General features: G+C 41.2%; 1 protein-coding gene across 1 annotated transcript in view; it reads right to left on the bottom strand.

Annotated features, from left to right (window-relative positions):
* STS (steroid sulfatase) overlaps positions 1-13,591 on the bottom strand; it is a 217,899-nt gene that overhangs the window by 141,095 nt on the left and 63,213 nt on the right. The window contains exons 6-7 of the mRNA XM_059720932.1: positions 9,973-10,396; positions 3,708-3,844 (exon numbers count right to left, since the gene is read on the bottom strand). Coding sequence (XP_059576915.1) covers positions 3,708-3,844; positions 9,973-10,396 — 561 coding nt within the window. The remainder of the gene's footprint in view (positions 1-3,707; positions 3,845-9,972; positions 10,397-13,591) is intronic.

The raw sequence follows: 13,591 nt of genomic DNA on the forward strand, positions 1-13,591 counted from the left end.
ATCTAAGAAAATCATGTAGACAATTGAAACAGGTTGCCTAGGTCAGTGGTACTCAAATCCCAACCTGCAGGCCATTGAGTTGTGTCATCCATCCTGCCAGGTTCTCCATGGGTCCAAAAATTGAACTGCAGGGTGTCACAACTCAAGGGTGTGATTTTGTGTGTGCGCGCTTTGGCACTGCTAAATTATTTCCCGCCACTCGGAGCTTTCTTTGCAGGGTGCATTTCTCAGTTGCAAAGAGAAATGCACGGTACAAAGGAGTTCCCGCCACCCGCATGCAAATTTGTGTCCCACTATTGGCCAGTTCTAAATTATTCCCACGTGGCGGCTAGTGATTGGCTTGCTAGCCGTATAAGAGGCTTGAGCGGTTTCAGCCCAAGTTGGAGGACTCCACAGCTATCAGGAGGAGGAGAACTTCACGTCTCGTGAAGATCTCTAAGCGCTGCGGAGCCTATTGGACCCAGCGTGTATCTTGAGAAGGCTATAGGGGTCTGATCAACCTCTGGCCTCTCCCCATCGCCGAACGATCCCTCGACGAACCCCTTCCCTGTGTGCAAGTTCCACGGAGCCTAGCAAACTTCGTGTGAGTGTATCCAGAGCTCTTTCTCTGAGTTGTTTTCTTCGGTTGACGCGACGGGCTCGCGTGTTTAGAGCCTTCAACCGGATTGGACTAGAGGTTCGCGTGGAAGGAACTCTTGTCTGCTTCTCTTCTTTTCTGTCTGTAACCGCAACTCAAGCAAGTTTTCCTGCCTGCATAGCGACCATCTTCGGTGTAAGTAAAATAATCTTTAATCAACCGCTAAGCGTCCTTGCCTAATTCTAGTCCACTGGCCTGCATTCCCCGACCCGCGTGCCAGGGCTGCTGGCCACAGCCCGCTGCGTGCCCCCGAGAACCTGGGGCTGCTCCCGGCCCACACACAGGGGAGCACTGGCAGTATTACTTGCTACTCCTCTGGTGCCAGATTTCCAGACTTGTGGGTTAGAGAGCATGGGCATAGCATGCTAGATCAGACAAGCAAGGCCAAGGCAATAGCGTGGCCATATCTGAGTATGCAGCACAGGGCCATGGTAGTGCTGGTCTGATGGTACATGGGGCCACAGAAATGTGAGGCATGATCTGGGATCACAGGTCCTGATCCAGGCACGTGGAGCCTGACCAAGGCAGTGCAGGCCCCAATCTGGGTAGTCAGGACAGAGGCAGCATAGGCTGGGTGTGTGGAGCTGGGCCAGGTTGCCAGGGGGGCTGATAGGGTCCTGATTTGTGTCTGGGAACCTTTCTGTATGTGTCAGACTCAACCCTGCATACTGACCCCATGGGGGATCTAGCCTGCAGATCAGCCCCACACCACTCATCCAGCCCATGGGGCTAAAAGGTTGAGCACCACTGGTTTAGTGGTGCTCCAGAAGAGAGACCACCAGAAGACCACTGGTCTAGTGGTCTCTCCAGAAGAGAGACCACCCTTAGATGGTATGAATGCCATCCACAGATGATAAGGACGGGAACAGAATGCCATCCTTAGCTAATCACATCTATTTTACTTGGATATATTTTGCCTTGAATTTTTGAGGAAGCCTCTGGGAGTTAGGTGCCCTTTTCAATGATCTGGAGCATTTGTGTATGACTGTTGCCTGGTAAAAGCAAGCAGGGATTTACGACATCAGTTTCTCCACAGTAACTGCTCACATGAATGCTCTTATCTCAGGGTAAAACACTGTAACTTAGGGGTGCATCCCAACAAATGCACACATACCAGTGCACACATTTCCTGTGCGAAAAATAGCAGCAGCATGTATTTGTGCTGCCGCTATTTGTCCCTGGGCATGCCCCTGCATGCATGCTTCCGTGCATGGCAATTGCCCTGGATGGGGTAGGGGAGGCTGAGGCCATCACCTGTACTGGTCCCACCAGCTTTACCTGGGGTCCTGGGGGCTTCCTGGGGGAGCAGCAACACTGATCCAAGTGATTGAAGCCTGGATGGCAGCTAGAGTCTGGCTCTGGCCAGCCAGGCTCTGTTTCTGGTGCTGCATGCTGCTGACACACATGCTGTGTTGCTTTTTTTAGCAGCATTTTTTTTGACGCCAGGATCTCCAGGTGTCAGAGAAAGGGTCATGCTGTTAATTAGCAGCGTGGTGAGTGTGTGCACTTGTGTCATGTGCTGTTTGAGGCACCTCAAATGGGTCTGAGGTGCCACACACCACAAGTGAGTGCTCGTTGGGATACACTCTAGTACTCTCAAAAATTGCCATGCTACTATGGTTCGATGTTTTGGTCTAACACGGGGTAAGAACATGGATGTGGGAAGATATTGTGGAGTAGCCAATGTGCCATAAATCTCCACCCCCTTTTATGCTGCAATAAATAGTTCATGTGCCCATATCAAAAGATACCTAACTCTTTCGTGTTCCTTTGAAAATCTTTTCTCTTACTTGTTTTCTTTATAGTTCCTATTACGTAAGAGAAAGCAGCACCATTTAATATTTTTTTCCTGTTAGTACAAATAAGCAACCTGGGAACCTAGCATTCTCACAGGACCTATAAGGCAGTCTAAGGCTAATGTAGCAGACAATCAGCTCAGGAATGGTAATAAACCAGACCATCAGAATGAGTGGCGAATGTACAAAGAGCTGCATAAGTTTTCCTTACTTTCATGAACTCTAAAACAGAAAACTTTTCAGGTTCAGCTGTTCACAAAAATATTTCTCTGCCTTCAAGAGCTTCTTTCCACCTTTCTTTTTGACAATATTTCTCTAAGTATATGACAAACTCTTTGTGTACTATTTTGAAGGATTACTATAGCCCATTCATCCCTTGACATTTGTAATAGAATTTCTTGGTCCTAATTATAAATAGAAATACATATGAAATTGAACTGTACATGCTTGCAATCAAAAGGCATTGTCTGAAAATGTATTATTATACACACATTTTAAACTGAGATGAAAGTCTGTTTTTAGTAATTTAATAAATATTGCCTGCTCGAAGAAAGCAATTTTGTACTTGACTGTTCTGAAACCAAAATTGCTCTGGGGTAAGTAGGGGGAGGAAGACAGGAGGGTCATTATCTTTCAGTACTGGTATACTTCAGCCTGATTGTTTCAAGTATGAACTTTTGAGTTGTTTTCACAGGTGATTACTTCCAGAAATGGAAAGTCATTCCCATATGCCCAGAAATAAAGTAGGTCCACTGAAGGATTTCATGATTATTGCTCTCCAGTATTTGGTAGCTGAGAGGGTCGCTACCTTATAAGGTGAATTACTGGCCTTTGGCTGAACTGTGTCCAGAGAATTACATCCCCCAGATAACTGACTTCTTCAATAAATAGGAGTTATTCATATATTTTTATGATGATAACAGTATCAATACAATGCATAATATGATTTTACTGTTATTTTATCATAAATTCTTTTGATGACAGCCCTGTGAAATCACTTTAACCCAGGCTTTAATGACTGCTTTCCCGTTGGTGACTTACACTATACTGAACCTTCATTGACTTGTTAGGTTGACTGAACCATATAACAAAATACATGCAGTCTTACTGTTACTATATTTTATTAAATAGCTTCTAATCACTTAGGCATACAAATATTTAGTCTTTTTGTAATGGGGATGGACTTTGGGAATGTTCACAGACTTCCAGTGAAGGTAAAAGAAATGCCTCAGAAATTATTTAAGCAATAACACTTCAATAAATGTACTACCTACCTACACTCCAGTCCATTTCTTCCACAGCATCCCCATATAAGCCATGTTTACTCTTTCCTTTGAAATATTTTGATGCATATAGAGCAGTGTGGGCTTGAAGGTAGGACATGAAAAGAAGAAAAGGCGTATCAGTATTCCTGAAAGAAGAAAATATTAACAGAAGAAGATTATTCAGCAGACAGCAATAAAATATTAGCAATAACATGAAGTCATTCTAATAATGCTGTGTTTTCTACAGGACAGAAGAAATGGCATATAGCTGCTAGACTAAAAACAATTCTGAAACAACACACTAACCCTTTTTAAATATGTACTGTATTGTTTCCAAATAAAAATTTAAAAAATACTTAGAATACCCATCTCTTTGCTTATTGTTATACCTGTCCAAAATATTATTACAAGCACAGTATTAAAGTTGTGATATAAAAGTTGTGATTGTAAGCACTTTTTTCTTTATCATTACTGGTAGAGCCTCTCTGTGTGACCCTACCAGGAAGCACTGTAACAATGTATCTTTTAAAAGATATATTGTTTCTGAACCAAACCAAATTCTTACCTAATTTGCCTTCATTGATAGCTCAGCATACTGGAGTTTTACAGAAGGTTAGTATAAGAAACAGACGTCAAAGAAAATAAATATACATATAAAACCCTGAGTAAAAAAAGAATAGCCACTCAATGCTGATACAAATAATTGAGAATGTAGATTATTTTTTCTTTTGTAACCATAACAGGTCCTCTTTCATTTTAGGTCATTTTTTCATTAGATTATTCTACAATATGAAAGAAAAAAGGAGGGGGAGAACTGAATTTAGAGTGGGACTGTGAGTTTTGCTGTTTTGATCGGTTGACTCAATATCTCTGATGACTTTGAGCAGGTTGTGAAGGGAAAGTTTAGAGGACCTTTGGAATTAAAATTTAGGGACGATTATTTCAAATATTAATGAAGATTACTTGAATTTATGATCGTGAAAATTTCAGCGAACCAATAGAGATCTAGAAAAGCATATGTAAGTTGACACCTTTTAAAACACCAATGACAAAAGAATGAGGGTTTTGCATTGAACTTTAATCCCTTAGTATTTGCACTTCCTTTTATTGTGAAAACAAATAGTATTAATATCTGAAATATGGAAGACATATTAGTTCCTTACAGAGCTGGTATGTGTCTCTGTTAAGGAGAAAAATGTAACTCACTTTTTACCTTTTGGACTGAGACTACTCCATCAGTCCCAAAAGGCAATAAGCCCTTGTCATAAGCCCTTTAGTAAAAGGGATTCACATAATACTCATACTTTACTCTCATGGAAAGAAATCCATTTTGTTGCAGTACACATATGCTTCTGCGCCCTTCCTCTCACCTTGGCTGTGTCTGTTCTGATGGGTATTATGTGGCAAAATCTCTCCCTTCTCCTTGGACCAAATTCCATGAATATATATTGACAAGGGCTAGTCAAATTTTTTCCTTCAAAACTACTTTCTAACAGACAATTGGGTTTTCAAGAAGCTTTTGCAATAAACACGTCTGTTTATTCAGAAACTACTGATATTAAACTTTTAATAGAAAATTTGAATATTTTAAGCTGAAACCTAGGTGGTGGGGGTGGAGTGGGGGGAGTCATCTACCCCTACTTCTAAATTTGATTTGGAAATCAGTCGTGGAGTCTTGAGTCAAATGCCTGACATAATTTGGATTTTTCTCTAAGAGACAGGTTTTTAAAGAGAAAAGTTCCCCAGCTGAGCTTTCTCTCCCATCTGCCATTCTTGGGAGACTGTGTGTGTGGGTGGGGGGAGGCAGAGGTTGGTCTTGTGATACACAGGTTTTATTTTTAATTTTCTTCACTGTCTTCAACTCTATACAAGCCTTTATTTCTCCTTTTTTTGGTAAAATGCTGGATAAAAACTTGTGAGCAAAATGTTACATAGAAAAATATTATCTATATATCTATATCTATCTAGATATACATATAGATATAGGTATAGATATAGATATAGACACAGCCATTCCTAGGGGGAGTGAATTGGGACGACTACCTGGGCCTCTCACTTTGGGAGACCCCATGGAGCACCTCCCCCCCCCCACCATTGCCAATGGTGGCAGCAGCTTCTTTGGGTCCAGGGCCCATGGGATCACAGCGGAGGCAGAGCCGCACATGGCCTGATTTGTCCTGGGCCCTGCACACTGCTCGGGTTGCCTCTGGATATAGATACAGATATATAAATTAATTTATGGCATTGTAATTTAGTGCCATCCTTTACCATTTTGATTTGTCATTTGTTGGAATAAAAGTGAACACTCAAGTTTTGGAGTTTTATCGTATGTAGCAAATAATTTAGTGGCCTTTTCTAAGTCAAATTAAAAGTTTATGGAAAGTCCAAGAAAAAGTATAACTATTACAACTTATATTTTGCATTGTTTTACATAATTATATTTGATATTTAGTCATATAATATTGCATTGAATATACTCTGTAGGGGAAAACCTTCATTAAAGATTAGCTACACAGAAAAGCCACTGTATTAAGTAGCTTGGAGGGGGGAGGAGGGTACTGTTTTTCTTAATGTTTCTAGTGCAATATTTCTTCAGCTTTCATTAAAGATAATTTCTACCAGGAACCTACTTGCTTGCCTATATTTGATGTTGTATCCTTTTACATTTGGAAAATTATTGTTGTTACTTATGCTTTACAAAACAAAGATCACCACTAGAGATAGAGATAATTGAGAAAATAATAGAGAATATTATTCATGTAGTTTTTCAATTGCTTTAAAAAGCCATAAATATTACTTTTAAGTTCTTAATATTGAGAAGCCAATTTGAGTTGCATATCTAATTTCAGTCTCTAATATCACAGAATACTATTGCAGTATTACGTATAAACTAGTATTGGTAAAGGTGACTATCAACCTGTCTGTTAAAAATGCTTTTTTCAAGAGATAGTTCAGTTAAAAGAATAGGCATTAAGAAACAAAAGACCTACCTTAAAGACATTTAAAATCAATGATTAATATAGATGGGCATAAAAATAACAGAATTTGTCAACTCAAATCAAAAAGCTCTGATTGACAGCTGACTGCCAGAGAGAAAACAGTTGCATCTATTAATATCCTTCCAAAGATCAGAGGCAGCTATTTATCTTGTTCAGACCTCTTTGAGGGAATCATGACCAACTGTTTCTACTGTGACCTTGAAGTGGAATGACACATCAGTTAGTAGGTGGGAGGGAGATTTGACAATAACAGTTGAACTCTCGTTTCATTAACTGGAATACTTCCATAAACAACTCCTTCAAAAATGTATTGCTATTGCTTTTATACAATTTGTAAGAGAACTTTCAGTTCCAAAACATCTAAGTTTCAGCTGCTGAAAGTATGAAAAACTTTTTAAACCTGATGTGAAACACAAAATCTTTCAAATTCACCCTTCCATTTATTTTGTATTTTTGAGGGGTGCCACCCTCTTTACTGCATTGGTCCTTGTGTTTATTTATAATAAGCCCTTTTACTACTACTACTCTGGGCCTTCATTTTAAGTGTTAGGGGGGTTAAAATAAACTTAATATAATATACTTTACACTTAGGGAAACTATGATTTGATTTCTAGTAATTCTGACCTTTTTTCTTTTATAAACATTTATTTTACTGTAAATACCAAATAATTCAATCTACATATCTTAGGTTTTGTTTTTGGTGTGTATAGATAATTGTCAGAAAACAATGAGCATGACTTGCCAAATAGGGTTAATCTTCTGCCACTCCAGCAAAAAAATACAAGTGACTTGTCAGGAAGCAGATTTTATGGCTAAGTGCAAACATTTGGGGAGGGGGTTAGATCACATTAAAAATGGTAACCCTATCTAAGGTAAGTCAAAATGTAGAGGCAAGTGGGGGTGGGGGGAGGGAGTGTGTGTGGGAAAGTGTGGCAAGCTGGCTTGTGGTGGATTGGGGTCCACATTTGGGAGAACTGGGGGGAAATGGGATCCATGAGGAGAACATCCTGTTTTCAAGGCTTACAGTTCCTGAATACATTTCAAACATATTGAAGAAAGAAAAGAGCAATGATGGCAGAGGACACCAAACTAATTCATATTTATACTTGTATTCATGGGTCAAACCACAAAATACGGACACAATGGCTACGTCCAGATGTACAGGGGCATGCACTTGCAGTAGCACATATAGTAGCAGCACAAATTTGTACTGCTATTTTTTTGCCACACTGCATGCCCCTGCATGTTTTCTTTGTTGCAGGACACATTGTCCCGCTTTGGGCAAACTATGTGTGCACAGTTCCTTTCAGCTCCTGGCGTGCTGGAGCAGCAAGGGCACAAATGGAGTAGTAGAAATGCTCTAGCTGGCAGCCAGAGTGTCTCACTGGAGGACCAAACCTCTGTTTGTTTTGTTGCATGCTATTTTTATTTGTTCTGTGCCACTTTCCCCGCCCCCCAGTGCTTTTTTTGAGGGGCAGGTGTGAGCCAAGGACTGATGGGGCGGGGGGGGGGGGCAGGAGTGACAGTGTCTGTGCTATCCTGGTGTGATCTGCAGGAGGCATTGGGGGAATTTGGGGAGCAGGCAGTGTCTCTGGGAGGCAGGCGGGATCCACCAGGGTTGCTGGGGTGTGGGAGGGTTTGGCAGGATCAAGGGAGTTCACAGGACCCTCAGGGGATGGAGGCTTGGGTGGGACCAGGGGCTAATTTTAGTGCCCCAACTCTCCACGGCGAGCCTACCCCAACTTTCCCTTCTTCCCCCTCCCCCCGCCCCCAATCAAAAATTACTTCCTCAGCTCTCGGTATCCAAATGCTGATAAACCACTGGAATAGGGGATTCAGGGTGGGGCCTGGCTGATCTGTGAGAGTAGTGATGAGGGCCTGGGGGGCACTCTAAAAATAACCTGGTGTCAGGGAGCAGATAAGAAAAGCAGAGCCCTAGGTTTGGGGCCAGCTCCTGGGCTTTTCCAGCCCTGGGGCTGCACAGGTAACTATACTAAAGTTCCATTTAGTAGTCTAACCTAGATCAAGTTTAAGTGTACATTGATCCAGGATTATCTTGGAACTGGCATGTAGTTGGCATTCTCATTCCTGTTTACCCTTCCAGAAGAAGGTATTGCCACCTCCACGTTCTTTGAGTTGCCCATCTCCTGCTTGCCGGGTCTCACTAAATGCAGCTACATTAGTGTTGTATTGCCTGAGTTCTTGGGTCATGGGCATTCACTGTTAGGGTTGTCTGCAAGGGTCCTGATGTTCCATGTCCTGAAAATGATTGTGTGTCTTAGTTGGTATTTTTGACCATAGTAAAGGTATTCCCACTGGACATGGTTATTCAATCAGGAAGAAATACAGAATGCTGTATTAGACAGGCTATGTTCAGGGCACCTTTTCTAGCCCCCTCCCCATGTCAGATGAGCAGAGTGGATCCTGATGAAGGCTGCTCAGCCATGGTTACAGCTGCCGAATTCCACTCCTGCCTCATACAAGTGCTAGATGACCTTGTAACTACCACCTTCATGCGAGTTCATGACTAGGAGGCTCCAAGCCTCACAATCCTGCTCCCATTGCCATTAGTTGGTTGCCGAAGGGCTTGAGGAATGTGCTGGAAAAGTTGTTTTCATGGAAGATGCCTGTGCATGACTTCTTTTATCATGGAGAGGCTGCTGCACATCAGATTCCACACGGCTCCTGACAGAATGGGATATTGATCCAATGGCAGAGAGACCAAGACAACTGGGGATGTAGTTCCACTGCAGGTTTCATCTGCTATTAGAGCCATTGACATTCTAACACTTTATTCTGGTTGCTCTGCCATTGAGAACTTGTCTACCCATGGCCAGGGACTGGTCAGGCTTATTATAGTGGCAACCTATATTTGCTGTGTCACAGCACTGTCAAAAGATATATGTGGCTTTTCAGGAGGGAAAGCAGTGGCATTTTCTGTCCTCACCACATCTTTGTGGTGCTGCTGTTGCTTAGTCCATGACTACTTATTCGTCAGAGTTTACCCCTGATTATTTCACAGCTAGCCTTCCCTGAAGGTCATTCCACTATCTGTTACCTGTGGATGCACTGGTAAAAGTACAGCTGTGCCCCACATGAATCTTATTGTAAAATGGCACATTTCCACTAGGATTAGCTTATTTTTCACTTCTTGGTACCTATTAGAGAAGTATGTTGACATTCCACCATTACCCTTTTTTTTAATCTTCCCTGTAGAAGCAGCACTATGACAGAATATGCTATTATGAAATTATAACATGGTTGTTCTAACCTACCTTCCTATAAACTGCACAGCTTCTTCTGTCAACCTATGAGTAAGGTTTTGGTAGGACAAAGGTTGCTGAACAATCTGGTGGTTCCTCATCAAGAAGCAATTGAGATATCGAAAATTATAAAAGAAAAAGAGTAAAATTCCCAAAAAACTTGTAGATAACAAAATGACATAGCCTAGGGCTCTTTGTGATACTCTGAGAAGGCCAATAAAATGCAGCACTTCCAAAGTTATTAGGGTGAGGCTGATGATCTGAATTGGCATGGTAATAAATGTTTGAATCCCTGTGGCAAATACACTGCCTTGCCCTGGTTTACAGTCTCTAAGATTGGTCACTATGAGCCCATAGAAGTAATCAAACCCATGTTTGAGGGGGTGGTGGCAGAAGTCATCACTGGTGTCACAGTTCATCCCAAGATGCCACTTTCCTGTAAGAGAGAGAAGCATAATTTATAGTATGTTCACATCCAAATAATGAAAATTACCAACCTGTAACTGGTACTTTCCCTGAATATATTGTGTGAATACTTATTTCTTTCCCATCTCTTCTTTGCATCTTAATTCTCAAGGGCTTTGTTTCATGATTGCAGGAAGACCTAGGCATAGAGTCTAGCCACATCCATTAAACTCTGAATAAGCTAGCAAATGACTGAAGAGCAGCAGAGCTCTGAAAGATAGCTAGAATTGAAAATGTAGCCTTTGTCCATTTGTAGTAAAGCACCCAGAAGAAAATACAAATTTATTCTAGTAGGAACAGAACGCAAGAGGAACCCTGCAGCTGTAGGCATGTGAGGGAACCATTCACCAAACAGAACTGCAGATTCGGATTATCCATCTCAGGATTACTTGTGCCTCTTATTCAACAGTCATTGGATAAAGTACCTAAGCTGCCTTTGCAGCTCGGACTCCTCTTCTGATGTAATGCTTCACTAAGCACCAAAATTACACTCCTTCCTGCTTGCTTCCTGTTATGACCAGAACATGGGCAGTCTAGGCCCAAGGTCAGGAGCCTTTATTCAGAGCAAAGAGTAAGGACTAGGTCACAGCCAGGGTGTGAAATCAGTGGTCAAGCTAGAGTTTGGATAACCAAGATGTAGTTACGAACTAGCCAAAGTCAAGGGACTAGAATCATGAAGCCACAAATCAAGTCAGTTTAAGAAGCCAGAGTAGGAGCCAAAGATTTAGCTATGGGCAGGGAACCAGAATCAGGAATCTGGAATCAAGGCAATGTAAAAGGGTCAAGAGCTGAGAATCATAGTGGAAGTAAGCCAAGGACCAGAATTCAGACACAAATACTAAGAGCAAAGGAGCAAAGAGCAAGAATCTAAACAGAGTTCAAAGGTTAGGGCAGGTCCAAGCTCACCAGGTGATGTGATCTATAGATAGTGTACTACTGTCCTGCTGGTTTTAAGGCTGTGTTTGGGGTGGGTTTGGCTTCCTGCCAGAATACTGGTAATCACTGGATGCCAGAGGGGTGACTCCTCCCCAGATATGGAGGTCAAGATGGACAGGTGGATTTGTGGACTTCTCCCCCAAAGGTTGAACCCCAGATGGAGCAATGAGCCATCACATTTTTCTCTGGCCACAAGAATCTCACATTCTTTTCTGAGCATTGGCACAACTTCAACAAGAAGGATAAATGGTGTGCCTCTATTCTTATAACACAGTGTCTCTCTCCTGAGAGGTTGAAACTGTGGATTTGAACACCAACAGGCAAAAGAGGGCCTGGAACTCAGGTCTTCTACTGCCTGGGAAATTATCTCACGTTAGACTATTTACATAAAAGATGTGCAGCATCACCACTGTCCTTCCTGTCTACGTATTCAAATGAAAAGCCTGCGGTGGCCTCAGGCAGAATGAAGTGATGTTGGTGTTTGTTAAGCATACTCTGAGCACACTCTTTGATTGAGCCCTTGGGCATCCTAAGTGCTAGGCAAATACCTAATTTACAAATCTTAACAAAAATGACAGATGATGAGATGCTTAGATCAACCAAAACAGCAGCATCTCTGGGTATGTGTAGTTGCAGAACAGTAGACGCCTTGCTTGGTAAAAAAGATAGGTGCCTAAACAACCAGGTAGCAATTTTCTGAATCATATTCTTGAACTTAGATATCTAAATTCTGCCCAGATTGCACTTTAGGCATCTAAGCTTTGCCTTTTTTAGATTTAGCTCTAGACTTCAAGCAGGTCTAATACTATGTTTTTATGCTGTTACTAGAACAATGGGCCTCCATTCTTGGCTGAGATCTTTAGGTGCTATTGTAACACAACTATCAGATAATTAACAAAAATTCCAGATTGACATGGTTGCAACTGAATAAGCTAGAAGCATAGTTTGTTCTTTTGACTGAAAATGTGTGCACGCTAAGATATATATTCCTCTCACTACTAGAAAATATCTAATAGTTGCCAGTAAGCATTCATTAATGTATTTCAATGCAATGTTATCCTTTCTTCAAAATGGACTTTTGCACAGAAGGCAACAAGAACTCTGACTCTGGTATTACTTGGGTCTAGACTGTAGGTATATGTCTACCCTGTCTTTCCCACTCCTAGCATTAATACATATTCCATAAAGGGTGTGTTAATGCCAAAGAGTGAGGTAATAACACTTTTTATATTGTGTATTATATCCAAAGAGCTGCAAGTTCTTTACAAATGCGGTAAATATTATCTCCAATTCACAGATGGGAAAATGAAGGCATAGAGAGGGAAAGTCACACAGGTCACACATCAAGCTGGGAACAAACCTGCTTCCCTTAGTCCAATTCATTGCGCTTGTGATTAAGCTATGAATGTGGTTAGAGCCAAGCCTTACTTGAATGTTAGCTTATGGTCTTAAAGCAGCACCATATCTCATAGAAAGAGGCACAAGCAGCATTTCTTCAGTGTATTAGATGCTTACATTTGTTAGAGGCTGTCAGTTTCACTTTGCCAAAAATGATATCCTCATTATCAAGATGGCTGCCTCTAACCCCTGGGTGTATTCAATTATCCATAAACAAAATGCTTTTGGTCATTTTTCCTGTACTTTTTCCTATGCTTGACTTCCAGACCCAAAAAATGGCCAACAATTTAGAATTCTAGATGCTGCTGCAATGCCCTTTATGGCTACAACTAAAATTCTGAAGCTCTGCAGTTCAATTACAGAGACTAAGAAAACAGGCCAGGAAGTAGGAATTATTCTTTTCTTTTCACTAGAGCAATAGTAAGCTTTCTTTGTCATTATATTAGTTTTCTGGTCTCCTCCAGAGAGTATACCACCAGATCTTTTGATTAATCTAAAGTTTCCCAGGGATTTTGTCAAAGCAATAAAGCTGAAGTTGATGAAATTACAGCACTATATCAAATGTTTTCTCTTAGATTTTGGTGACGTTCTTTCTGTTTGGGAAGTAACTTAAGCCAGGTGGATGGCAAGGTGAGCAGCAAGCTGCTCTCATAAAGTGAGATAATTGGATTAAATTTAGAGGCCTGTAATCAAGAAAATAAAATGATCTTAAAACTTTTTTTTTTAAGCTGTACTTTAATTTTTCAATCTCAAGGTACTCATGATTAGGCAAGTATGGAAAAAATGCAGCAAAAAACACATAAAAAACACCACCTTTTTAAGGAGGTTCCTG

The sequence above is a fragment of the Alligator mississippiensis genome, chromosome 1 (genome assembly GCF_030867095.1).
Source record: "Alligator mississippiensis isolate rAllMis1 chromosome 1, rAllMis1, whole genome shotgun sequence".
Classification (NCBI taxonomy): domain Eukaryota; kingdom Metazoa; phylum Chordata; order Crocodylia; family Alligatoridae; genus Alligator; species Alligator mississippiensis.